At 46.1% G+C, this 27,208-nt stretch overlaps 3 protein-coding genes across 14 annotated transcripts in view; 2 read left to right on the plus strand and 1 right to left on the minus strand.

The window, feature by feature from the left end:
- Positions 1–12,767, plus strand: part of IARS1 (isoleucyl-tRNA synthetase 1) — a 59,728-nt gene extending 46,961 nt beyond the window's left edge. For all 4 annotated transcript variants that reach the window (XM_027616141.2, XM_027616140.2, XM_027616142.2 and 1 more), the window contains 7 exons: positions 491–586; positions 1,458–1,634; positions 2,488–2,593; positions 4,519–4,644; positions 6,089–6,232; positions 6,839–6,991; positions 12,267–12,767. In XM_027616141.2, coding sequence (XP_027471942.2) covers positions 491–586; positions 1,458–1,634; positions 2,488–2,593; positions 4,519–4,644; positions 6,089–6,232; positions 6,839–6,991; positions 12,267–12,349 — 885 coding nt within the window. In that variant the 3' untranslated portion in view covers positions 12,350–12,767. The remainder of the gene's footprint in view (positions 1–490; positions 587–1,457; positions 1,635–2,487; positions 2,594–4,518; positions 4,645–6,088; positions 6,233–6,838; positions 6,992–12,266) is intronic.
- Positions 12,768–12,963: 196 nt separating this feature from the next.
- LOC118356186 lies at positions 12,964–26,780 on the minus strand. The gene is made up of 3 exons (XM_035723487.1): positions 26,753–26,780; positions 19,058–19,476; positions 12,964–13,514 (listed from the first exon to the last, which is right to left on the minus strand). The coding sequence occupies exons 1-3, from the start codon at positions 26,778–26,780 to the stop codon at positions 13,149–13,151; spliced, it is 813 nt and encodes a 270-aa protein (XP_035579380.1). The 3' UTR covers positions 12,964–13,148.
- ZNF484 (zinc finger protein 484) overlaps positions 19,227–27,208 on the plus strand; it is a 44,173-nt gene continuing 36,191 nt past the window's right edge. For 2 of the 9 annotated variants that reach the window (XM_027615261.2, XM_027615271.1), the window contains exon 1: positions 26,743–26,964. In XM_027615261.2, coding sequence (XP_027471062.1) covers positions 26,959–26,964 — 6 coding nt within the window. In that variant the 5' untranslated portion in view covers positions 26,743–26,958. Of the gene's footprint in view, positions 19,505–26,742; positions 26,965–27,208 lie in introns of those variants that run through there. The other 7 variants (XM_027615264.2, XM_027615268.2, XM_027615270.2 and 4 more) reach the window with 7 other exon arrangements.

Genomic DNA, 27,208 nt, shown 5'->3' on the forward strand with positions numbered 1-27,208 from the left:
GATGAAGTCGGGAAGAAGATGACAGTTTAAACCCTATCAAACGTGTCGGGGTCCACCATAGGAACCGTGTCTTGAATCACACTGACGGACTAAGGGCTGAAAAGGCTCCTGGCTGAAGAAAACGGGGCGCTGCTCTGGGGCCCTCGCGGGCTCATCGGCGGTGTGAAGGGCTCTGGGGCCCCAACCCCACTTCCCGCAAGGGCAGTGACTGCCTGTCACAGATGAAGAGCAGTTACACGGGAGACTCACCGGTCCTAATCCTGGGAGTGGTCCCCACGGAAGAAAAGGAGGCGCTGGACCTGTCCCAGTGGAAGGAATAGCTCCTTACAAAGAAGCACCCAAACCATAATGAAACTAGCTTAATTTCATCTCCTTTGCTCAGAATAATTAGTGCTACATGACAGACTTTAACTTAAATGCAGTTGTGCCGAGTTTGAGGTAACTGTTGCTCCTTGTGTGATCGTCGTGCTGTGCACTCTTCATCCTACAGGTTTTGGTTCTCTTAGATGTCACCCCCGACCAGTCAATGGTGGATGAAGGAGTGGCTCGGGAGGTCATCAATCGCATCCAGAAACTTCGCAAAAAGGTCAGTTTGTCACATTAAGAACAAGCTAACTGTTCTGTGTTCTTTTTGTTTGTTTGGTTTTATGGGTGTTGGGTAGGACAGGAGAGGCAGGTAATATAAACCATTGTAATTGAGTAATGGTTTACGGTCTGTTCACATTGTGCTCTGCAGGAAAAGTAGGCCTCCTTCCACTCCCTACCCATTTGTTCCAAGCTGGACTTGGCTCTTTGGTTTCTCTGACCAGGAGCTTTCAGCCAACCTGTCCGCCTCTTCCAGTTCCCCAGGGTTTCCACAGAATCATCTTCTGGATAGATAGCCCTCCTTACTGGCACAGGTCATCAGAGAGGACAGTGGCTGTCTAAGGAAGGGCTCCTAGCTCAGGGAGACTTTGTTGGATCTGGACAGAGGGGTGGTTCTTCCTCACTGGGGAGCTGGGAGCCAGGGCAGGGGCACAAGCCTATTGCCTGCCCCACCAGGTGAGAGAGCCAGGAGCTCCCATCCCTCAGCCCTGAGGAGGGACTTCCCCACCTCCCACCAAAGCACGGGCTCCCCCACCCAAGGAAGGTCTCCCATCCCCGGCTCAGAGGAGAGTCTCCCTCACACTGACCAGAGCGGGGGCTCCCACCCTCCCTCCTCAGGCCAGGTGTCTGAGACCTGTAGTTCTGGGTCTCAGGAGTCCACTTTTAGCAGGTAATGGAATGCTTGTGAACTCTACCTCAGAGTTTTGTGAGTGGGTTTTTGCTCAGTCACTCCTTTGTTTCAGAGGAGGATTGGGCAGGAGCCTGTATGCTCCCATAATGATTCAGCATAGGACATCAGCCCTGTTCAACATCACCATACATTTTGATTAACAAATGTGCTTCCTTTTTAAATTTTCTGTATGTGCTTTCAGTGCAATCTGGTTCCAACTGATGAAATAACAGTTTATTATAAAGCAAAGTCTGAAGGGAAGTATCTGAATAATGTTATCGAAAGCCACACAGAGTTCATATTTGCCACTATAAAGGCTCCCTTGAAACCGTATCCAGTTCCAATGTCAGATAAAGTCCTTATTCAAGAAGAAACGCAGGTGAGTTCTGGGTTTGTTGAACTGCGAAGAGATGTAAGGTTAGATTTTATGTTGTTTGTGGAGTGACCTCTTCATATTCTGCCCCCAGTAGTGACTGGCATAGTCCTCAGTCCTGAAGTACTGGGTGGGTTTGGGGAGGGGGGTGTCCAGAGAGGAGAGGGAGGGAAGGTGGAGCTGTTCTCACAGCAGTTCTCCTGGGAGAGGTAGCCAGGAGGTACGTAATGGTTGCCAGGAGACCAGGGGCTACGTGGGCCTGCTTTTCCTAAAACTAGAGAAGTTAGTGTCGTAGATTCTAGGACTGACTGTTCAAAGCAAACAACGGTTGATTTGAAGAGCAGTTGACGTTTATGGTAGTAGGTTTTCCATAAAATTAGTTTCATTTCTTATTGGCACATTTTAGATGCAACTATGAAAATCTGATACCAGGACATGGAAGATATTGGCCATGATTCAGAAATAGGTCATTTATAATAGGGGAAGGAGTTCCTTTCTGTAGCAGTCACTGACTCTGCCATGTATTCCTTGTCTCATTCCTTCTTTTTCTTTTTTTTTTTTTTCATTCCTCCTTCCTATAGAAGGGATAGATGGTACAAACAGGCAGGGGCTGGATGTCACTGTTAGTCTTTTCAGTGGGGCAAGTTACAAGATGGTTTCATTTTCTGTTCTGCATGTTTTTAAAAGAACAAGGTGAAAAGAGAAACGTGAATAGGAATAGCTTTTGACTGTTTCAGTGATGAGATTGAATATGCTCTCAGAATCATACAGAGCTCTAGGTGTGAGAAGTAGCTGCTATGTTAGTTGGTGACACTGGTCAGTGCCACAGTTACTCAGTCCCACACTCTCATGTTCTTAGTTAAAAGGTTCTGACCTGGAAATTACAATCACCAGAGGATCATCCCTGACTGGTCCTGCTTGTGCATATGTCAATCTTAACATTTGTATAAATGGCAGCGAGCAAGGTAAGAGTAAATTAATCCCATGACTTGTACTTTCCTTTTTAGTTAAACCTATGAATGTCTTTAAGACTATTATAAGAGAATTAATAAAATCCTATAACTTTCTCTTTCTAATTGCCATCAAAATGAATCCACAAAAGTAAATGACTGGACTTGCACTTCCAGGAAGATGAAGTAGACATGCTCTTCCCTGTTCTTCCCACAAAGTACAAGCATACACCTTGGGTGTGATGGGGGAGGGAAAAGGGCTGGCTTTTCCTTTTGCCTCATAGATCCCAGACTTGGAGCTGAAGAAGCCAGCAACCTGGAAATGCCTAATGCAGACAGAAACGCTCCAACAAAATCCTGCTCTCTGTAGGCAGAGAACCAGGAGAGGCGCAGCCTAGCAAGACAGAAAACTTCTAGACAGTATTTGTTCTATTCCAGCCAAACACAACAGAAGAAACTGGCCCCACTAGCAAAGACCAAGTGGGGAGCCTAGACCTTTGTCAGGAGCCCCAGGCCCCTACCACCTTGTGGTATCAGAGAAGCCCACACTGTAAGCTGGGGCTTTCATCCTACCTCGGCAGGTCAGGTCTTGATCTCAGGATTTTGAGTTCAAGCCCCACGTTTGGCTCTCCAGCATGGAGCCTACTTAAAAAAAAAAAGTATCTGACAGAATGTAAAGCAGCCATAATAAAAATGTTCCACAGATCAATTACAAACACAAAAGAAACATGAAAATAGGAAGCCTCAGCTAAGAAGTGGATATCAAGAATCAAATGAAAATTTTAAAACTGATAAATACAAGACTAGAATACAAAACCCAGTGGGTGGGCACAACGGCAGAATAGAAGAGACAGGAAAGAGTCTGAAATGGAAGGTAGAACAATAGAAATTACCCATTCTGAACAAAAGAGAGTTTTTTTAAAAATCGGAAAAAATGAACAGAGTCTTAAGGATCTATGGGATATTAACAGAAGTTTAATATTCTGTCACTGAATTCTGGCATAAAGAAAAGGAACGACAGGACTGAAAAAGTAATCAGAAATAATGGCTGAAAACTTCCTAAATTTGGCAATACATGTACACCTACAGATTCAAGAAGCTGAGAGAACCCCATACCTGATAAACCCAAAAACTCAATTCACATTGAGACATGGCGTAGTCAGACTTCTGAAAGCTGAAGACAAAGAAGACATCCTGAAAGCAGCAAGAGAGTATGCTTCCCTAACCTACAGGGGAGAACAATTGGAACAGTATTGGATTTCTTGTCAGAAACTTTGGAGGCCAGAAGGCAGAATGCTACAAGAGGAGTACTGTCGACCCCAAAACTCTGTATCAAGCAAAATATCTTTCATGGTGAAGAGAAAATCAAGACATCCCTAAATGAAGGGAGACTAAAAGAGTTCATTGCTAGCATGACTAATTCTAAAAGAATAGGTAGAGGAAATTCTTAAAGAAAATGACAAAAGGAGAAACATAAGGACATCAGGACAGAAGAAACAACAAAAGAGTCAAAATATAGGTAAATTCAATGGACTGTCCTCGAGTTTTCTAAATTATTTGATGGTTGTAACAAAAACTATAACATCTCAGTGTATATGCAAGAAATATTTAAGGAAATTGAAGTAGAGGGGCAGCTGAGTTGCTCAGTTAAGCGGCTGCCTTTGGCTCCGGTCATGGTCCCAGGGTCCTGGGATCGAGAAGGAGAGCAGGAAGCCTGCTTCTCCCTCTCCCGCTCCCCCTGCTTGTGTTCCCTCTCTTGCTGTGTCTCTCTGTCAAATAAATAAAATCTTTAAAATAAATAAATAAAAAAGATCCAGTTAGACAGTGGGGAAAAGACATGAGCCGACGTTGACCAGAGGGAACATACAAGTGGTGTGTTTTCCTGGATTTTTCTTTAACTTCTTTTTCCTTCAGTTTCATTTATATTTGTGGTTCTTTAGGTGGAGTATTGCTTCTGGAAAATCCAAAAGGCGATAACAGGTTGGACCTTTTAAAGCTGAAAAGTGTTATTACTAGTATTTTTGGTGTGAAAAATACCGAGCTGGCTGTCCTCCATGGTGCCACAGGTATGTAAAAAGTCAGGAGCTGTCCTCTGACACGAAGTGGGTCGTTTGGTATTGGTTCTGCTCCACAGCCATGCCTTCCTCCTGCGTCTGGATTGGTCCAGCCCTCAGCAGCCCTGCCACAGTGTCTCTGTGCCCCTGATGGGATGGTGACAGCATCTGACACCGTGAACCTGCCCTCATCCCTGCCCAGACGGACAGCGTCTTTGTGCCCCTGAGGAGATGGAGCCTCCCGTCCTGCCTACTCCCTGTTGGCCACGGGCCGGGGTCCAGGCCTCAGAGACGCCCTACTGTGCTTTGAGTTTAGTAAGCATAGTGTCTGTGTCTTACTAGACCCAGATCCTCAGTAAGACGAGCCTAAATGAAGAGAGAGACATGTTAAAGTCCTTCCCCTGCATACTATCAAACGTGACCTTTGGAGATAGGGTTGTTGCCAGTGTGATTAGATAAGAGGGGTGTTCCCAGGACCGCATAGGGACACAGCCATGTGATGACACAAGCAGAGCTGGAATTGGGGAACTGCAAGCAGACGTCTGGGAGCCTCCAGGAGCTAGGAAGAGGACGAGGAGAGCCACCCTGCAGGCTTCCGAGGGGGCAGGGCCCACGCAACACCCTGATTTTGACATCTCACCTCCAGGACCAGAGCCAGTAGGTTTCTGTTGCTCTAAGCACCGCGTTTGTGATTCTTAACGGCAGCCATGTAAGATGAGTACACCCTCTTTAATAAGAATCTGGATGCTCATTTTCAGGAAATTCTAAATAGCCTGAAAGAAGAGATGTAATTGGCCAACAAACACAGGCAAGCTGCTGGGCTGTGACGGAGGAGCCGCCAGATGGGCAGAGACTAGGGCAGGCTTGTGGTGTCAGATGCCATCACCCTTTGTGACCTGGCCCAGAGGAGTTCTGGGGAGGCACAGGTGTGGGTCCAGAGTGGAGGTCCTACAGCCCCTATTCCCCGGGGACCTGTCCCAGCTATGGTTGCGACCCTAATCAGTGTTCAGTTTTAGGTCAACGAGATCTGCATGTGTTCCCTGTGTCTTGCTATTTTTCACATGTGTTCCTGAGTCAAATGATCTGTTTTCTTCTATAATTATCATGTTTTAATATAAGGCTTGTTTTCACAGCTAAGTTTAGTGTTCTGACGTAGGAGATTTTAAGAGAATCTATAATATCAGGGAAAATACTAAAAAAACAATTTGCCATGTATTTTTGTTATTACTATCATGCGATTTGTTTTGCAACATTCACATCTGCTATTTGCATGTCATTTAAGCCTCATTTTATGGAGTAGGCGATGTGCATTGATAAAGAGAAATTAAGTGGAAAGCATCACTGCAAAGATAAAGGATAGTTTAATAATTAAGGAGGAACAAGTGAATAACTTCAGCTCTGCACTATATACCCTGAAAGAGTGATTTGTCGTTGCTGTTTTTGTTGTTATTTCTAGAAATACGAAACCAGACTGACTTACTGAGTCTTAGTGGGAAAACACTTCGAGTGGGAGCGGGTTCTGCCCCCGCTGTGTTGGACGGCCCCAGCACTGCGCTCTGCCGCTACATCAACCTGCAGCTCCTGAACGCAGGCCCGCAAGGTACACCTCCCCTGGCCACCAGCCAGGCTGGTGAGCGGCCAGCGGCTTGTGGGGGGCTGGCGGCAGGGTTTCCTTTCACGGTCTGCCTTGGATGCGGTGCGTTAAGGTGTACGCTCCCATCTGCCCTGGGGAGCACACGCAGGCTTGCTTCTCTTGGTGTGTTTATGTGGAAACACCCTCCAGCGGCGGAGTCAGGAGATTGGGTAAACTGGCACATAAGCATTACTGTTAAATGAAGTGGAACTAAGTGCCGAGCCACTTAAATGTTTTTTGCCTTATTTTTTTTCCTGGAAAGTGTTTTGAAATCTGTTGTACACATCTATGCCGCAGTTAGCAGACTAGATGGATGTTTATTTTTCCTTGATATATTGGGCCCTCACTGTGCACAGCATGTGTTTACGGAGTATCTCTTCCCCAGCTGCGGGCCTTTATACCTGTTGGGATTTCCATTTTCCCTGCCCTTTCCCCTCTGCAGACTGGATGCCCAGCTCTCTGGGTCCTGCTGGTTCTTGGAGCCTCCACTCTGCTGAGGAGCCGGTGGCCAGTGGGGGGGCAGAGAGGGAGGTGTGCTCTCAGGACCTGACCCAGCGCTGGTCTCTTCTGCAGAGTGTGTGAAGGGAACGGTGGGCACGCTCCTGCTGGAAAACCCACCTGGGCAGAATGGACTCACCCACCAGGGCCTTCTGTATGAGGCAGCCAAGGTGTTTGGCCTTCGCAGCAGGAAGCTCAAGCTGTTTCTGAATGAGACTCAGACACACGGTGAGGTGACAGATTGTGTTACATCTGCTTCATTTCTGGTTTTCTGGTGTCTTTTTTTTTTTCCTCTTTCTCCAGAAATTTGCCATACTAGAGTGTTAAGTTAATTAAAAGGATGATTGCTTTTCGCTTTTGAAAATAACCTTAAAATTATATTGGTAAGCAATTAGAAACACATGCTTCTAGATAAATTAGCATCGTTTGCTGATTCTAAGATCATTCTCTTCCCCAAGGATCGAACGATGACAATACTGTAAAACAGCAGCTCGTTGGGAAGCTTGTAACTGACGTTGTGCTGCCTCCACCGCATGCAGGGCATGCCTGCAGGCTTTTTCTCACCGAGCACCCAAGAACGGAGAGCCCTGTCACTTGGGAAGGGGACGGCGGCGGCCCCTGGCAGGGCTGGTGTGCCTCTCCCCAAACCCACTCTGGTCTCAGCGTCCCAGAGTTGCCAGCCCCCTCATCAGCCTGTTCTCTTCCTTCATCCCTGTCACACGCCAGGGTGCTCCCCATCGCGTGGCTGCTGCTGGAGCCCTTTCTCCAAACAGCTTCTGTGTGTGTGGCCATCCCTCCTGTCACCGTAACTCAAACGTGTTTATTCATTCAGCCTTGCAGCCTGGGTCTGCTGGACGTTCTGAGGCGATCTGGCAGCTCAGTGCTGGTGGAAAAGTGCCCAGAGTTATGTCTTGTCTTTGGTTCTCTGCAGTTTGAATGTGCTATGCCCTGGTATACGTGTTTTGGTAAAAGAGCTTTTTCATTCCCTCTCAGAGCGCCCACCTCTGTGCACACACTGCCCGTCAGTCCCCAAGTGCGTCTCCTTCACCCGCTAGAACCTTGGTGGGTGAACCCTGGTGATTCATCCCTGCCGCTTTGCTGCGTCTGCGCCTAGTGTGAAGATCGCTGTGTCTCACCCTACAGTGGTTCTGTTGCCTTTCAGAATGCCTTGTAGCTTTTTGTTGACAGTCTGACATGAGGTATTGGGGCACATGACCTGAGGTGAAAAGTTGGGGTGAGGCTGTATGTCTGTCTGGCATCAGAGGTGTCCATGCTTCTGCGTCTTCCTTCCGGCTCTAACCCTGTTGTTGTCCTGTAGGAGCCCACAGGGGATGGGACTTGTTCTGTAGCTTTGTGGTTAATGCTCAGTCTCCAGGGACCCTGTGTCCCTAGGCCATGATCCCAGCTTCTCTGTTTCTTCCTCTAGTGAGAGAGGGCCTGGCAGGGCTGGACCCGGTACATCCCTTCCTCCAGGCTGGTTAGGCCCTGGTTTAAAAAAAAAAAAAAAAAAAGGTATTTACTAATGAGGAAGGACTTGTGCCATTTTGCTGGGATTTTTGTTCTGGAAGTCTTACACCTGTTTTCTCCTTCGTGTCCTCCAAAATTGCCTCCTCCTCGGGTGGTGTCCAGTTGATTTTTTTTTTTTTTTTTTTTTGGTAGGTGCACTATCTCAATTCCCTTCTCACTTCCTTTTGTGTATTTCTCTTTTGCTATTTTCCTAGTGTTTACCACAGGGATTACAGTTAACATCCTAAATTAACAACGGTCTGGTTTGAATCAGTACCAATTTGACTTTAGTTTCAAAAACTCTGCCCGTTTGTATTCTTGTCAGAAACTACTTCGTGTGCCCCAAGACATAAATTTTTAATTGTGCTTTATGTATTTGTGTTTTAAATCATCTAGAAAACAGAAAATAGAGCTATAAACCAGACATGGGGCATCAGGCTGCAGTTACCATCAGCGTCCTTGCGTCCCAGCCCAAGGCCCTCCGGCGGTGCTGGACAGCCGGTGCTTTTGTGTATTTGGGATGTCTTCACTGCCCCTCAACTCGGCCCTCATCAGCCAGATTTGGCCAGAAAAGCTCTTATTTCTTTCAGAATTGAAAGCTTGGGGCCTTCTTGGGACTTTTCTGTGTGTGCATCCTGCCCTGGGCATGCTTGCAGCTTTCTGAATCGCGCCGTCCTCAACTTTCCCCCCAGACTGTAAGCCCTCTGTCACATGATGCATCTGTGACCTTCTGCCACCAGCAGCTGTGGGCTTTTTGTTTGCCTGACAGTATTTCCCAGCGACGCCTGCGATTTCCCTCCCTGGGTGAGTTCCAGGTTCGGCAAAACAGAGACAGGCCTCTGCAGGCCCCCCAGGTGGCCCCCAGTTGGGTTAGGACACACACGGTGCCTTTGCTCTATTCCTCCTGGGACCACGGGGTCCTCGGGCTGGGAGGGCTGGGCAGCCAAGCCCAAGTGGGACAACCACAGACCTTCCTACCACAAGTTGCCTTTTTCTTGATGTGGCATGTGCGTGGTTTCTGTGAACCTTTGGTTGTTTCTAGAATCCTGACGACAGCAGTTGGTGGTGTTTCTGTTGAAACCCCGTGTAGAGGAGCATCTCAGTTGTTGTTTGGGGATGCTGTCAACCCAAGCCCATTTCAACTCAGTGACTTGGGGCCACAGAGAGTGTTTGGACAGCACGAGGGCCAGAGCCTCCTGGGGCTGTGTCCTGTCTGTCCCTGACCCACACAGCAAGGCTGAGTGAGGCAGGTTCTCCATAGGGTTTGCTGAGGCTGGCCAGACAGATTGCCATAAGCCGGGGCTATGAAACCACCAAGTATCTTCTCGGTTCTGGAGGCCAGAGGCCAGGTGTCAGCAGGGCCGCGTCCTCTTTGGAAGCTCCAGGGCAGAATCTGGTCTTCGCCTCTTCCCACTTCTGGTGGTTCCAGGCGTCCTGAACTTGTAACCCCATCACCCCGGCCTCAGCCTCTGTGGTCACAGCCAGTTTCCGGGAAGTAGAACATGGACATATCTTCTGGAAGGCCATGATTCAAACCCACTGCATTCTCTTTAACTGTCTTCTCGGTGGTGAGGGATCCGTTTGAAATGCAGTCTTGCTGTGGGTTCCTTATTCAAGGCCCTAGCGTTTGTGGGGAGGACAGTTCACTGGACTTCCCAGTCTGTAGACCCCAGGGTTTTTCTTATCTCACTTTGATAACCTTTAGTGCTAAAGCTTTAGGCCATCAGGACTGACACAAAACCGAAATGTTCAAGTACATCTTGGGATTCATGATTTTTGACCTAGTGATTTCCCTCATTCTCTTCTCTTGCTCAGCTTTTTGTTTTGTTTTGTTTTCATTTAATGTTACACTTTACAATTCTCTCCTCCGTTGTTAAGACTCAAGCCTCCATTGTACCCGGGTTCCTCTCTAACCAAACACAACTCCATGCCTCCACTTTGCTGTCAGAGGCTCCCTGTGTCTGCAACCCTCGCTGGCTTAGGGCCCCATCCTCTGTTGAAGTAGCCAGTCCACCTCTACCAGAGTTGTCTCCTGTGTTCCTCCCTTGATGGTGTCCCTGCTCAGAGTCCCCACGGCTCACCATTAGCTAATGCTTCAGAATCATCACTGGACGCACAGGATCCTGCCCGTTTGGGCCCTTGTCTGCCTCCAGTGATGTCCACAGGCTGTCCTCCCATCAGCAGGCTCCTTTCGCTTTGCCTCCGATACACTCGGCTCTTCTGTCTTGTTCTGCATGGGTGGGACTTACCGCCTCTCTTACCCCCGCGGGCGCTGGCCCCGGGGCAGCCAGGCCATGGACATGAAGGGGCAGCGTTGTCTCTGGTTCTGTGCTCGTGCGGGCACCCGGCCGACACTGACCAGGGCACAAGCACGTTTGTGAGATTCTGCCTGTGGCTCACAAAGCAGGCCTTGCCTGTGGTCCCAGTGCGACCTCTCCGTGCCCTGAGACCTCAAAGGTTCAGTGGTCTGATCCCCGAGAAGCCTGGGGCCCTTTGCAGCCCAGTGTCTCTGCCCAGCCTCATTTGCATTGTGTTTCTCCTCTCAATGTTGTCTTTTGTAAAATAGTACTAATTCAGTACATTAGAAGGATCACATAATGGCTTCCTACTTGTTCCACGAGATGCGCAGTATCATCTCCAGGCTCTGTAGTTATCTACAACAGAGGCAGCCTCAGGAGCGATGTCGTGTTCCTGCTGGGACGAGAGCTGTTTGTAGAGAATGTTGGTCCCTCCCTTTGAATTCAGGTCTGCTTGAAGCAAAATGCCTCCCCAGTGGGCAAAGAGCATTTTAAGGTTTTCTTTTCTCTCTTTGGGTGTTTATCTATTCAGTGTGTTTTGAAGACTTTATTTTTTTGAGAGAGAGGGAGAGGGAAAAGCAGACTGCACTGAGCAGGGAGCCCGACTGCGGGCTCGATCCCAGGACCCTGATATCATGACCCAAGCTGAAGGCAGACGCTTAACCCACTGAACCACCCAGGTGCCCTCTATTCAGTGTGTTTTAATCAGTTATATTCGTTTTATACTTTTAGATGTTCAGCGTATTTGTCATTGGCTGTATCAGCTCCCATATTGTCTGACACAAGCCTTCAGTTTTGGTAACTCTCTGTTCTGGCCTCGTAAGATGTTACAGGCTTATCATGCCCTTATACTTCCCCAGACCCAAACACGGTGATTCCTCCTGCCGTAGGGAGTTAAGAGAGACCACGATGGTTCTCTGTGGGCCTAGGAAACACCTGTTTGGGGCGCGGTATGCAGACGTCTGGGCCAGCACACAGGGCTAGTTAGGTTGAAGGGCATTCCTCCAGAAGGTCTGCCCAAGACTTCACCCAAACTGTAGGGAGTTAGGCGCCTTTGACAAACTCAGAGAAGAGGCCACACAAGACCACTGTCACTTCTGCCAACTGTTAAGTTCAGTGGGTTTCCCAAAATCACCCTCGGGTTTGATAATTTGCTAGCAGGATTTATAGGACTCACTGGAAACGATTGAACTTAGGTTATAGGAAAAGGTACAGAGGACCAAATCTGGGAGGGGTCCAGACATGGGACTTCCAGTTGCCCTCTCCCAAGGAGTCGTGGGCAGTGTTCCCTCCTTCTGGCCCTGCTGTGTGACAGTAATATGCACAGTGTATTACCAACCTGGGAAGCTCCCCGAGCCTGGGGGGTCCAGAGTTTGCAGTGCAGCTTCATTACATGGGCACAACTGGTTCATTGCCCACCCGGCTGCACTGTGTCGGGTGATACTACGTGACTGAAAGCTTCTGCCCTAAATCATGTGAGTCACCTCATTAGCAGAAACTCTGAGGGGTATTCAGGGCCCACCATAAACAAAACACTCCCATCCTTCAGGAAGTCCCAAGGGTCTAGAAGATCCCCTAGGAGATGGGACAAAGACCAGACCCCTTAGGGTAAGGCCAGATCCTATACACAAGCAGTGAACAGTTTTTAAATATTCATACAGAATAGGTAGTACATTTTTTTTTTTATCTTCCCATTCTAGAAATAACGGAAGAAATCCCCATGAAGACTTTGAACATGAAGACTGTGTATGTTTCTGTATTACCGACGACAGCAGACTTCTAACATTCGTCCCCCGTGTGGCAGAGTCGGCCTTCCCCTGGCATGTGCCTGTCCCCCCCCCCCCCCCCCACACACACGGAAGATGTTCCCTTCTGGGGCATGTATGATTTGCTGCTTTGGGTCCACAGTTGAAATGGGGATGATTCCTCAGGTGACTTGGCACCTCACAGTAATAGTTACACATAACCCTGAACTCTCGCGCAGCCACAGGGAGGGCAGGCTACACCTCTGCTCACTTCTGAGCTTGCACAACGTGGAAGTGATTTCAGTGGCAGATTTATATATCATTCTGTGGCCTTTTAAAACTTGTCTGAGATGTTCTGAAGAAATGTGTTAAATATTTCTGCTACCTGGATTTTCCTGGGTAATTTGATGGAATATTTTAAGTTTCAGTAAATTAGAACAATAAATAAATTTTCTCTCAGATAATAAATGTGTTAGAAGTAACTTATTTTCCCATAGTCGAATGAAACTTGAAATGTGTAATCTTTAAAGAACACAAAAACTTCATAGTGACTTTTTTTTTTTTTAAAGATTTTATTTGACAGAGAGACACAGCGAGAGAGGGAACACAAGCAGGGCATTGGGAGAGGGAGAAGCAGGCTTCCCACTGAGTGGGGAGCCCAATGCGGGGCTCGATCCCAGGACCCTGCGATCATGACCTGAGCCGAAGGCAGACGCTTAACGACTGAGCCACCCAGGTGCCCCTATGGTGACTTCTTTCTTAAGACAGGGGGCTAAACATCTAATTTCACTTCTTCCCAAAATCCTCTGTGTCAAAGAGGCAGATGCCAAGACAAAATCAGCTGCAGGAGTTTATTGGGGGAAACACAGATGAGGGGTAAAGGGAGGGGGCAGGCCCCTCTGGACAGAGAAGAGGAAGGAGGGAGGGTTGATTAGAAAAAAGCCAGCCTGCAGGGCAGCCTGGGAATGTCCTGGTCAGGCTGGGCTTCCTCGTGGAAAAAGTCCAGAGGTGGGCACACATGAGCTGGCTTCGCCCGCCTGCCTTCGTCAGTCTGTGGCTGGGTGCCGCCGGGGGACAGGGCAGCTGCAGCACAGATGCCTCGGTCGGTCGGTCGAAGGAAGGGCCCTGGCAGGAGGCTGTCCACCAACTATGCTCCTGCGTCAGGGTCTCCTGGAGGGGAACGGAATGGTGCGTCTCTGGCTGCTACAATTAATGCATTTCAACTCCACAAAGTTGAAGGGAAAAAAAAAACAGGTGTTGGTCAGGATCAGAGAAATTGGAACGCCTGGGCACTGTTGGTGAGAATGTAAAATCTGGTCGCTGTGGAAAATGGTATGGAGGTTCCTCAAAAAATGAAAAGTGATCTGGCAACCTGGATCTATACCCCAGAGAACTGAAGCCCAGATCTCAAAGAGATTCAGCACACCGAGCCTCACTGCAGTGTTATTATTTATCTAGTATATATATGCACAGTTGACCAGCATTCAGTCTCCAAAGAGAAGGATGCAACTTGGGGACACTGCACCGAGTGAAACAAGCACAGAGAGAGAAGTGTTCCAGGATCCCACGTCTATGAGGTCCCCAGAGGAATCCAGCAACCTCAGCTGCAGCAGGGTGGGGAAGGGGGACTTGTTCAATGGACCAGTTTCTGTTTTGCAAGACTAAGAAGTTCTAGAGGTCTTTTCAGAACTGTGAATATAGTTAATGCTACTAAACGGTTCTGTAAAAGTGGTTAAGGTGGTAAATGTTAGGTATCTGTTACCACAATTTTGAGGTATATTTAATGTCAAAGGGACAGAAGCCAGCCTGAGAGAGCTCCCACTGCCCAAAGCTGGAACAATTTGAGCAGAAAAATAATTTCGTATTGGATTAAAATCCAAAGTATAAAATAAATTTCCATGAGTCCATACTGGTATCAATGACTGAGAGAAAAGTAACAACTCTGTAGATACTCCCCATTGAGGTGGTGCACCTAAGTCCCCACTCCTTAGGAGTGGGCGGCGCTTGGTGACCTACTTCGCACGTGACAGAAGTTGGCATCGGCCACCGTAGTATACGCTTTCGGTATGATGAGAATGGCTCTACGGTCCCCAGTCTAACCATGAGGAAAATCAGACAAACCCACATTGAGAGACATTCCACACAGGGCCTGACTCCAGACTGTCAAGGTCATCACAAACAAGGAATGTCTGAGAAACTATCACAGACCAGAGGGTTAGAGCTGCAACATGAGGTTTGAAGAACAATTAAGTTCATAACAAGGTCATGGGTCCACAGACTCAATATTGACAATTCTCCCCAACTGATGTATAGATTCAAGGTAATCTCAATCAAAATCCCAGAAGAATATTATGCTAAGTGAAATAGACAAATTCAAATATTACATGATTTCACTCATATGTGGAATTTAAGAAAAAACAAGCAAATGGGGAAAAAAAAAAAGACAAACCAAGAAACAGACTCTTAACTACAGAAAACACACTGTCCCCAGAGGGGAGGGCAGTGGGGGGTGGGGGAAGTAGGTAATGTGCTGGAGTCCAGCTCCAGTAGGAAAGGGTTTCTTGAAGGAAAGGACGGCGTTGGCGAGTGAGGAGACACGGACAGAGGATCAGGTTGTAAGCATCTCCTTCCGAGAGCCGCGGAGGGACTTTATTTATAGCTTACAATGTGTGCACCCTATCTTATCAAAGTACTTATTCCATTTCTCTCTGTTTTCGTCTCCTGTCCTTGTTCCATAGACACCACAGGAGGATCACTCCTCTTAATCCTTTCCCAGAGGCTGTCAGATGATGCCCGCACCCTTTTCCCATCAATCTTACACCATTTGTTCATGTCCTCATCATCAACTCCAGTATAAGGAATGGGAGGAGTAGGGGTAAGGAAGTTAATCCTGTTCCAGGGCTTGCCTCGAGGGGCGTACCAGAGGTGGCCTCCTATTTGCATGCAACATAGGGAGGTCCCTGTACTGTGGGAACGACAATGAGATGCCCTTCTCTTAGAACCCTGGTGCTTCTGAGGTGCCTGAGGAATCTCATCAATAGGAATTTTTACTGGGCCTGGATCCAACAGCTCCCTTACAGATCGGAGGGCATTGGGTATTTTTACTTCTTGGCCCATCGTCAGCCTTTCTGGAATCAGTTTCATTATGACTGCTTGCATAGGCATAACTAAATTTATAAATCATTTTATCATGAAACCCCAGAAAAAATCCCATGATTATAAAGATTGCCGCAAATAAAATGAAAGGAAGTAGCAGGAGCCAGCTTTGGAGTCTCCTGATTTTCAGGATTGTCCCTCATAGTTGGACTTTGTCAAACAGCATGAATAGCTTGGCTCGTGCCAGTAATGGGGATGAAGGAGTGCACCTTCGTGATGAGCAGCACCAAGTGATGTATGGAAGTGATGAATCAGAATATTGTACACCTGAAACTAATATTACACTGTATGTTAACTACTGGAATTTAAAATAAGTTTTTTTTAATCCCAGCAGGATTTTTTTCATAGACGTTAACAGGCTAATTTAAAAATTATATGGATGGGGTGCTTGGGTGGCTCAGTCGGTTGAGCGTCTGCTTTCAGCTCAGGTCATGATCTCAGGGTCCTGGGATTGAGCTCCACGTGGAGCTCCCTACTCAGCGGGAAGTCTGCTTCTCCCTCTCCCTCTGTGCTCTCTCTCTCTCGTAAAGAAATAAAATCTTAAAAAAAAATAAAAATAATATGGAAACGCAAAGGATTTAAAAGCCAAATAAACTTTCAGAGAGAACTAAAAAGTTGGAGGACTTAATCTGATTACAAGACTTCTAAAACTATAATAATTAAGGCTATGGAATTGGCGTAAAGGTAATAAACAGATCATTAGAACAGAGGAGAGCATCCAGAAACAGACCTACATATATATTTTCAATTGATTTTTTTTTTTTTAAATGATGCCGAAGACGTCAATGGGAAAAGGATAATCTTTTCCCCAAAATGGTATTGGAACAAGTAGATGGTAATAGACATTTACGCAGAACTTCAATCTATCTCTCCATATGCAAAATTAAGTTAAAATATAACAGATACATGGATTTTACCACAGTAAATATATGTTAACAGAGAACTAAATGTAACAGCTAAAATTGACCCATTTTCTGTAAGGAAACAGGAGAAAATCCTGGTGACTGTGGGGTAAGTAGAATACCTCCCCAAAGATACCTACACCTTAATCCCTGGAACCTGCGAATATAGTAGATGCTAAGGAAACTTTGCAGATGTAATTAAGGTTATAGGCTTTACGATTAAAGAGATTATCCTGATTTCAGAGGTGAGGGGGGGGCAAGCTAATCACAGGAGCCTTTAAAAGCAGAGAATTTCGCTGGAGGCCAGAGAAATTGGCAGAAGGGGATAAGAGATTCCAAGCAAGGATTTGCTGTGCGTTTGTTGGCTGTCTGAGGTGGGGGCCCAGTGCGAGATGGGCAAGGCCTCTAGGGGCTTCGTTCGCCCCAGATGGCAGCCCCCAAGGAAACGGGCCACAGTCTTACAGCAGGAAGGAGCCGCAACTGGCCAGTACTCTGGCCAGCCTTAGAAATGGTTCTTCCTGGGGACTCTGCCTCCTAAGAGCCAAGCTAGTGGACACCTCAGTCTGGGCCCTTCTGAGACTCAGCTAAGGAATCGTCCAAGCACATCAGACATCAGCTGCCAAGTAGTAAGCTCGTGTCGTCCTAGGCTGCTTAGTTTGTGACAATTTATTACAGTGGCAATAGGAGACTAATACACAGTGGTCGAGGCAAATATTTCTCAAATAGGTCTCAGAAAGCACAAGCTGGGGTGCCTGGGTGGATCAGTCGGTTAAGCGTTCAGCTCTTGATTTCGGCTCAGGTCATGATCTCAGGGTCACGTTGGGCTCCCTGCTCAGCAAGGAGTCTGCTTGAGATTCTCTGTCTCCCTCTGTCTCTTCCCCTCCCCTGCTTGCTCTCTCTCAAATATAGATAAAATCTTTAAAAAACACACACACACAAGCTACACAAGAAAATATAAATAAATCAGGCTTGAAAATTAAAGACTTTGGGGCGCCTGGATGGCTCAGGCGTTAGGCATCTGCCTTCAGCTCAGGTCATGATCCCAGGGTCCTGGGGCTGAGCCCTGCATTGGGCTCCCTGCTCCGCGGGAAGCCTGCTTCTCCCTCTCCCACTCCCCCTGTTTGTGTTCCTTCTCTCGCTGTGTCTCTCTCTGTCAAATAAATAAAATCTTTAAAAATAAAATAAAATATTTGGCCACTCTAATGGGTTGCTCTAATGGTAGCCCTAACTGCATTTTCCCCCAACAATATCCTATTATTCTTTAACACTGATTATTTTGCACATAAGCCATAATAAAATCCCCAGGACACTCTCCCTAACCCCACCTCTGACATCCAGAGTGGTTTTTAAAAGTGAAACAGATTTGTTCACTCCCCTGCTTTAAAACCCTCCAGTGGCTTCCCACAGTCCCACTCAACCCTGTCGCCATCTTCCTCACTGCACTTACTACGGAAAATCACCTTCCTCATCTGTTTGTATTTATACATACTGCCTGTCACCCACACCATAACATGATATCTTCACCTGGATCACTGGATGTTAGTACACACAGGTGTGCAGTAATTCCTGAATAAAGGAGTCTGAGTAGAGGAATGCAAGGAAGACAGATTTCTGTTTAGTGGCCTAAGCGAAGCTACCACAGAGCCTCCAACTCAGACACAGCGCACAGTTCATTCAGCCATCCACAGAATTAATGCGATCAAATTATCAGAAATTAATTCATATAAAAGTTGACACCTCAATTCAGTAAAAACGTGGATGACATTACAATCATCCCGTGTGAAGAAAATAAAATTACGAAAAGAAAATATAACTTTTTAAAAAAGACTTTATTTATTTGAGAGAGAGAGAGAATGAGAGATAGCACGAAGGGAAGAGGGTCAGAGGGAGAAGCAGACTCCCTGCTGAGCAAGGAGCCCGATGCGGGACTCGATCTCGGGACTCCGGGATCATGACCTGAGCCGAAGGCAGTCGCTCAACCGACTGAGCCACGCAGGCGCCCGAGAATATATAACTTAATAGCTAACATCTGCTGAGCAATTAGTCTGCGCCATACTCGTGTATTAACTCACTTAATTCTCTCAGTGGAGACGCAGAGAGCTCTGAAGAAACTTGCCCAGGGTCACCAGGGTACTAAATGGTGGAGCCAAGAGCTAAAAATTCAGGAGACATCTTGAATGGTTACACAAAATGCTTAAATTCTACACCAAAAAGAGATTATTTTATTGAGTGTAAATTAAAAGTAACTTTCTAAAAATTCATAGTGATTATGAGACTGCACACTACTTAAAGGGAGACGTAACTTAGCACCAAGCACAAGAGTGGTACGATACTACCAACTATTAAAATCTCCACCTGTGATCAGGGTACCACGAGATCTCTACCAACTGGGCCCTGAGAGCGACCACCCCCCATTAGTCCGCCACTGACCTCACCAGATCCTCCTCACTGAACTTCAGACCCCAATTACTCAGCCACGGACCAACGTCACCAGCCCACGGAGCCCGCGTCCCTGGGCCGACGGTCACGCCGCCAGCGACCACACAGCCTCGCGTGACGGTCCCCACGTCGGACCCCTGAACCTCAGGATCACAGCCAACCTCACTGAGCCCACGGGCGCGAACGCTGACCTCGCGGGTGTCGCATCACTAGCTGGGACAGCGACCCACGAACCCAGCCATCACTGACCAACCACTCCAACTCTCTGGTCGCAGGCTTCTGGGATCGCGGAGACACGGACAACCGCAAAAACGCCATCCTAGAGCGACTTCCGCCGGCGGAACAGGCCCCGCTGCCGGAACTACGGAGGCCGCGAGGCGGGGCTGCGCTCGCCAGCGGAACTACGGAGGCCGCGAGGCGGGGCCTGCGAGCGCGGGGCGCGTCGTGGGGGCGCGTCGTGGGGGCCCGGGGTCTTCGCGGGCCGATTCGGCCGGCCGGTGGGCAGGAGACAGTCTGGTGTGGAGATCGTGGAGACAGGGGGGGAATCCCTGGCCTGGAAGAGTCGGGCGCTGCGGGGCAGGGGCTCGTGGCCAGTCCAGTGGGCTCGTGTTCACCGCCCTCTGTGCGTGAGTCATTTCCCACGTGAGGACAGCCGGTTCTCAGAGCGGCTCACAAGCCCGGCGTTTAAGCCACCTGGTAAGGTCCCCTGTGCTGTGTTTATCTCCATGGATTTCCAGGGCCGTCAAGATGGTCCCAGAGACTCCTCGACCGAAGCGGAGTCAGGCTCCTCTGAGCCTCCATCTCCAGTCCAGCAGGCCCGACATCGGGCTCTGTCCTGGACTACTTAGCCCAGTTTTGATCGAGAATCCTGCTGAGTCAGCGTAGGAAAAATCCTTGGTGCCTGATCACTTTACTGTCGGATCAAATTACTCATCCTCACCCTCCGTTTTTTATCCTCCTGGCCTGCTTTCAGCAAGCATCCTGGTGAGCCTGCGGGGAGAATTCCCCCTAGCCTTGTTTACTCAGTAATTTTTTTTTTAAAGATTTATTTATTTATTTATTTTAGAGAGAGAATGAGAGAGATAGAGAGCATGAGAGGGCAGAGGGTCAGAGGGAGGAGCAGACTCCCTGCCGAGCAGGGAGCCCGATGCGGGACTCGATCCCGGGACTCCAGGATCATGACCTGAGCCGGAGGCAGTCGCTTAACCGACTGAGCCACCCAGGCGCCCTACTCAGTAATTTTTTATCCACTGGCTCTCACTCTGCTCCTTGTCAATCAACCACCCCCCTTACCCTCGTATTCAGAGTTGACTCCAATATCTCTCCCCTCCAGCAAAACCTTGCAGTAGTCTCTACACCTACCATTATAGTCCTGAATAAAGTATGCTTTACTGTTTAACTACTGTCAGAATGATTTTTTAATTTTTTTCTTTAACAATAAGGAAATAAAAATAATAGCTGAGATATGTGTGTACCAGAAATAGCGCTTTATATGAAAAGTACAGCTTCCAGGAAATTGAGGCAAAAAGGAAAACTGGGTAAGTAGGGTCTAAAGGCAAAGAAAGAGCTTGGCCACTGTGGGAAGTCAGCCTTTGTCTGACCTCTGAACTTCCAAGAGGCAGGTGATGGCTTTTGACCGCCTAGGAGCTCCACTGGCCCCTTTTGTCCCAAATCTCTTTCCTTGACTCCCCCAAATCTTAGATCAGCCACTCCTTTGATGGACACTGAGCCTTTGCAAATGGTAGGTGTGTATTCAATCTGAGGTTACTAAGTATAAAATTCATAGGCTTTGTTCTCTTGATCATACCATATTTGATCTGTATTTCCTTTCAGGTTCATGCATACAAAGTATGACTTCCCTATCATGTACAAGACCCTGAGGTGGGGCTTGATCCAGTACCCAGGGACCTCTTCACCAGGGACTCTCAGAATTGCAGTTAAAGACCACCAGGAACACACCTGTGGTTAAACAATTATTATTATTCCAGTAAGGAAGAACAACATCATGGGGAATTATGAGAAGTCTAAATAAAGAGGAGTTAGAAAGAAGCTGTTATAGGATTTGAGCTTTGGATGATTTGGGGTAGAATCTCAGGTTGTGGGGAGTTTGCTCTAGGTTGGATGCTGTCAGAAAGTAAGGCAATGTGATGATTGTTTTGTGGATGGCACTGCATTCTGTTTTTGTCTGTGCTTAGCATTATGAAGTGTCCTTGTGTTTGTTGCAATTTATCATGGTCTCAGAGTAATCTCTCTCTTTTTTAAAGATTTATTAGAGAGTGCAAGTGGAGGGAGGGGCAGGGGGAGAGGGAGAGAGAGAATCTCAAGCAGACTCCCCAGTGAGAGCAGAGCCCAACACGGGTCTCAGTCTCACAACCCTGAGATTATGACCTGAGCCAAAACCAAGAGTCTGATGCTTAACTGACTGAACCACCCAGGTGCCACATTTTTAAATTTTTTTGAAAAGATTATTTATTTACTTAGATAGAGATAGGACAGAGATAGCTAGAGAGAGCAGGAGAGGGGAGGAGAGGGAGAAACAGGCTCCCTGCTGAGAGGGGAGCCCAATGTAGGGCTCGATCCCAGGACCTGGGGATCATGACCTGAGCTGAAGGCAGACACTTACTTTGACTGAGCCACCCAGGCACCCCTAATTTTTTTTTAAAGATTTAGGTTTCAGAGTAATCTTGTGTGAAATTTGTATTTTGTGAGATTGTTATGTCTTAACAGGAGGACAAAATGGCCTGGCTGTGAGTGTCAGACCAATTTGTAATAACATTGAAGCCTAACTATGAAGCAAATGTTGGCAGAATTGAAGGGAGAAATACAGTCCTACAATAATAGTTGAAGACTTCCACACTCCACTTAAAACAAGCCTTAAGACTAAAAAAAAAAAAGTTGACAAGTCCAGTTTGACAAAGAAATGGTTTATTAAGGGGACTATGGACAAAAGCATGACTTGGGCACTGCAAGATGAGTAGATCTCTGCAACCCCACAAATAGATCCACATCAATATAGTCAGCTGATCTTTCACAAAGGAGCCATGGGGCAAAGATAGTCTTTTCAACAAATGGTGCTGGAACAACCAGGCGCGCACACACACACACACACACACACACACACACACACACACAAGCTTAGACAAAAGACTTTTCACAAAAGTAAATCAAAATAAAGAACTAAATGTAAAATGGAAAACCATAAAACTCTCAAAAGATAACATAGGGTATGACAATGACTTTATAATACCAAAGGCCTATCCATTAAAGAAATAATTGGTAAGATGGATTTTATTAAAATTAAAACTTAGGCTTTCAAAAGACAATGTTAAGAGAATGAAAAGACAAGCCACACACTGGGAGAAAATATATACAAGACACATCTGTTAAAGGATCATTCTACAAAAGACAATTTTTAAAACTCAACAATAAGAAAACAACCTGATCTTAAAAAATGGGCTAAAGACCTTAACAGACACCTCCCCAAAGAAGAATACAGATGGCAAATAAACACATGAAAAGATGCTTCACATCATATGTCAGCAGGGAAATGCAAATTAAAACCATAATGAGATACTACTACACATGTATTAGAATGACTAAAATCCAGAATACTGACAAAAACCAAATGCTGACAAGGATGTGGAGCAAAGGAACTCTCATTTATTGCTGATGGGAATGCAAAATGGGATAGCCACTTCGGAATACAGTGTGACAGTTTCTCACAAAACTAAATATACTCAATATATGACCCAGCATTTGCACTCTTTAGTATTTACCCAAAGGAGGTGAGAACTTAGGCCCACACAAAAACCTGCACATGGATATTTATGGCAGCTTTATTCGTAATTGTCAAAACTTGTTAGCACTCAAGAGGTCCTTTGGTAGGTGAATGGATAAATAAACTGGTACATCTAGGCAATGGAGTATTATTTAGTGCTGAAAAGAAATGAGCTTTCAAGCCATGAAATATTTGGAGGAAACTTAAGTGCATGTTACTAAGTGAAAGAAGCCAAAGTCTACATACTATAGGATTCCAACTGTATGACATTCTGGAAAAGGCAAAACTAGGAAAAAGGTAAATGGTTTCCAAGGGTTGAGGTAGGGGAAGGGATGAATAGTCACATAACAGGATTTTCACAGAGGGTACCATAATGATATGGTATATATCGTATATATTTGTCCAAACTCCTGAACTGTATAACACAAGGAGTGAACCATAATGTAAACTATGGATTTGGGGGCATATGATACGTCAGTGTAGGTTTGTCAGTTGTAACAAATGTTCAACTCTAGTGGAAGATATTCATAGTAGGGAGAGGCTATGCATGGATGGAAGCTCGGAGTATACAGGCAATATCTGTACCTTCTCAATTTTGCTGTGAAGTTTTAAACTTCTAAAAAAATTAAATTCTTTTTTAAAAAGATTTTATTCATTTATTTGACACAGAGGGGGAGAGAGCTCGCACGCACGCAAGTGCACACACAAGCAGGGGGAACGGCAGGCTGAGCAGAGAGGCCATGCAGGGCTGGATCCTAGGACCCTAGTATCATGACCTGAGCTGAAGGCAGATGGTCAAACTACTGAGCCACACAGGTGCCCTAAAAAAATTAAATTCTTTTAAAAATTTCCTTTCTTGTCCTTTTAATACACATAGGATAAGTAGTGATGTTCTCTCTGCTATTAATAATTTTGTCCTCTTGGGGCGCCTGGGTGGCTCAGTCGTTAAGCGTCTGCCTTTGGCTCAGGTCATGATCCCAGGGTCGTGGGATCGAGCCCCACATCGGGCTCCCTGCTCTGCGGGAAGACTGCTTCTCCCTCTCCCATTCCCCCTGCTTGTGTTCCCTCTCTCACTGTGTCTCTCTCTGTCAAATAAATAAATAAAATCTTTAAAAATAATAATAATAATTTTGTCCTCATTTTTTTCTTAATTACCCTGGCAAGGAGCTTATCAATTCTATTGATATTTTCAAAGAGATAGCTTTTGGTTTTACTGATTTTCTCTATTAATATCCTGTTTTTAGTTTCATTTATTTCTACTTTAACATTATTTTTTTCTGCTTCCATTAGTTTTATCTGGCTCCTCTTTAATTTCCTAAGATGGAAGTTTAGATTATTAATTTTAACTATTTTTCCCTTCTAATCAATGCCTTCAATACCATATATTCCCTTTAAGCACTACTTTTGCTGAATTTCAAAATTTTTTATAAGTGATATTTTCATCATTTAATTTAAAATATTTTTGAAAAATTCTCTTGAGACTTATTTTCTGATGCATGTGTGACTTAGAGCTGTGTTCTCAGTCTTCAAATATTTTGGAATTTTCCAGCTCCTTTTATATTACTGATTTTTAGTTTAATTTCATTGTTTTCTGAGAACATGCTTTGTATGGTTTATATTCCTTGGAATTTGTTAAGATGTGTTTAATGGCCCAGAATGTGGTGTATCTTGGTGAATGTTTCATGTGGGCTTGAGAGTAATGTGTATCATGTTGGGTGAATTATTTTTATAAATGTCAACTAGATCCGATGGATTGATGGTGCTGTTCAGTTCAAATATATCACTACTGATATTCAGCCTGCTGGGTCTGTCAGTTGCTGATAGAGGAGTATTGAAGTCTCCAATTATAATAGTGGATTTGACTAATTCTCCTTGCAGTTTTTGACTGACATATTTTAGTGCTTTGTTCTTAGGCTCATACACATTGAAGATTGTTATGCCATCTTGAATAATTCACCCCTTTATTATTATATATTATATGTCATTATGTAATGCCCTTTTTATCACTGATAATTTTCCTTCTTTTGAAGTCAGCCTTGTCTCAAATATAGCTACTTTAACTTTCTTTTGGTTAGTGTTACTTAGTATGCTATGGCTTTCTCCATTACTTTTAATCTATTTGTGTCTTTTTTTAGTAACTGAGTTTGAATTCATCTCCCAGCTTTATTGAGATCTAGTTGACATATAACATTGTGTAAGTTTAAGATACACAATATGATGATTTGGTGCACATATACATTATAAAACTATTACAAAAATAAGGTTAGTTAACACATCAATTATCTCACATAATTATAATTTTTATTGAGATATAATGGACATAAAACATTACATTAGTTTCAGGTGTACAACATTATTTGCTGTATGTATATATTTATAAGTCTAGTTAACATCTATCACCACACAGTTACAATTTTTTTTTTTTTTACAGTGAGGACTTTTACATTCTACTCTCTTAGCAACTTTCAAATATGCAGTACTGTATTATTATAGTCATCATGCTGTGCATTACATCCCCAGGACTTACTTATTTTTTAAGTGGAAGTTTGCACCTTTTGAAGACCTTCACTCACCACTCCCCTAACCACCGATCTATTCTCTGTATCTATGAATTCAGTATTTTTTTTTTCATTTTTTAGATTCCGTGAGAACATACAATATTTGTCTTTTTCTGACTTATTTGACTTAGCATAATACCCTCAAGGTCCAGGGGCGCCTGGGTGGCTCAGTCGTTAAGCGTCTGCCTTCGGCTCAGATCATGGTCCCAGGGTCCTGGGATCAAGCCCCACATCAGGCTCCCTGCTCCGCGGGAAGCCTGCTTCTCCCTCTCCTGCTCCCCCTGCTTGTGTTCCCTCTCTCACTGTGTCGCTCTCTGTCAAATAAATAAAAAAACCTTTAAAAAAAAAAAAATACCCTCAAGGTCCATCCATGTTGTTGCAAATGGCAGAATTTCCTTCTTTTTGAGGCTAAGTGTTCCACTGTATGTATGTACCTCATTATCCATTCATGCATTGATGAACACTTAGGTTGTTTACATTTTGGCTGTTGTGAATAATGCTACAATGAACACAGGGGGCCAGATATCTTTCGGATATTCATTTCAGCTTATTGTTTTCTCTATTGTTTTCAACTTCCTTCTTTTTTAGTTTATTGAGGTGGGAGTGTAGATAATCAGATTTGAGAATTTTCTTCTTTTGTAATGTAAACCTTTAAAATTTTTCTATGGTACAGAATTTCCTCTCACCACTGCCTTAGCTACAACCTACAAACTTTTATATGTTGTGTTTTCATTTTCATTCATTTCAATGTGTGTGTTTTTTTTTTTAAGATTTTATTTATGGGGCCCCAGGGTGGCTCAGTTGGTTAAGCGACTGCCTTCAGCTCAGGTCATGATCTCAGGGTCCTGGGATCGAGTCCCGCATCGGGCTCCCTGCTCAGCGGGGAGTCTGCTTCTCCCTCTGACCTTCTTCCCTCTCGTGCTCTCTCTCATTCTCTCTCTTTCAAATAAATAAATAAAATCTTAAAAAAATTTATTTACTTGACAGAGATAGAGACAGGGAGAGCACAAGCAGGTGGAGTGACAAGCAGAGGGAGAGGGAGAAGCAGGCTCCCCGCTGAGGAAGGACCCCCCCCCCAACATGGGGCTCCATCCCAGGACCCTGGGATCATGACCTGAACCGAAGGCAGCTGCTTAACCGACTGAGCCACCCAGGCGCCCCTGTTCCGATTTCTGCTTTGATTCTACTGCGTCCAGAGAACATAGCCTGTGTGATTTCGGTTCTTAAATTGGATATGTTTTATGACACAGGTTATGATATATCTTGGTATATGCTCCATGGGTGCTTGAATAGAATGTGTATCTTGCTGCTTTGGGGTGAAGTGTTCTGTGATTGCTGATCGGCTCAATGGTGGTGTGGAGTACACAGGAGCACGCAGAAAGGCGTTGGGGGCCTTGGGCTGAAGGGCTCTGGTTGTTTGGCCTACTCCTAAAGTAGTACCTCGCTAGCCACCTTTCCCCGCGACAACTCTGAGCTACACAGTCTTCACGTCACTTCAAAATGGCCGCCCGCAGGTCTCAGGGACTAATGGGCGCCGCCATGTCGGCGCCGAGTCAGCCATTTGGAGGGGGCCGATTTTAGCAGAGAGCCATGTTGAGTCTGGGAGACCTTCCGCCGAGCGGCCGCTACTGAGCATGCGCACACCCAGGCGGCGGCGAAAGGAATCCCGCAGGAACCCGGAGGGAGTGAGAAAATAAGTCGGCCAAATTTAGTCACCACCTGAAGTAAATGGCCCCTGTCTTCAGAGAGCTTGGGTGAGGGGCAGGTGAGTGCAGCGACGGGAACATCGGGAGTTGACCCGTGGAAAGTCTCTGATGTCTGTGAGTAGCATCGGGTCAGTGATGGGGGCGGGCAGTGGATGAAATAATGGGAGTCTGTGGGGTCTCTGACGGTGGATCCGCGGTGGAGGGTCGGCGTCTGTGGGGTCTGACGGTGGATCCGCGGTGGAGGGTCGGCGTCTGTGGGGTCTGACGGTGGATCCGCGGTGGAGGGTCGGCGTCTGTGGGGTCTCTGACGGTGGATCCGCGGTGAAGGGACGGGGTCTGTGGGGTCTCTGACGGTGGA

Source organism: Zalophus californianus, chromosome 13 (genome assembly GCF_009762305.2).
Source record: "Zalophus californianus isolate mZalCal1 chromosome 13, mZalCal1.pri.v2, whole genome shotgun sequence".
Taxonomy (NCBI): Eukaryota; Metazoa; Chordata; class Mammalia; order Carnivora; family Otariidae; genus Zalophus; species Zalophus californianus.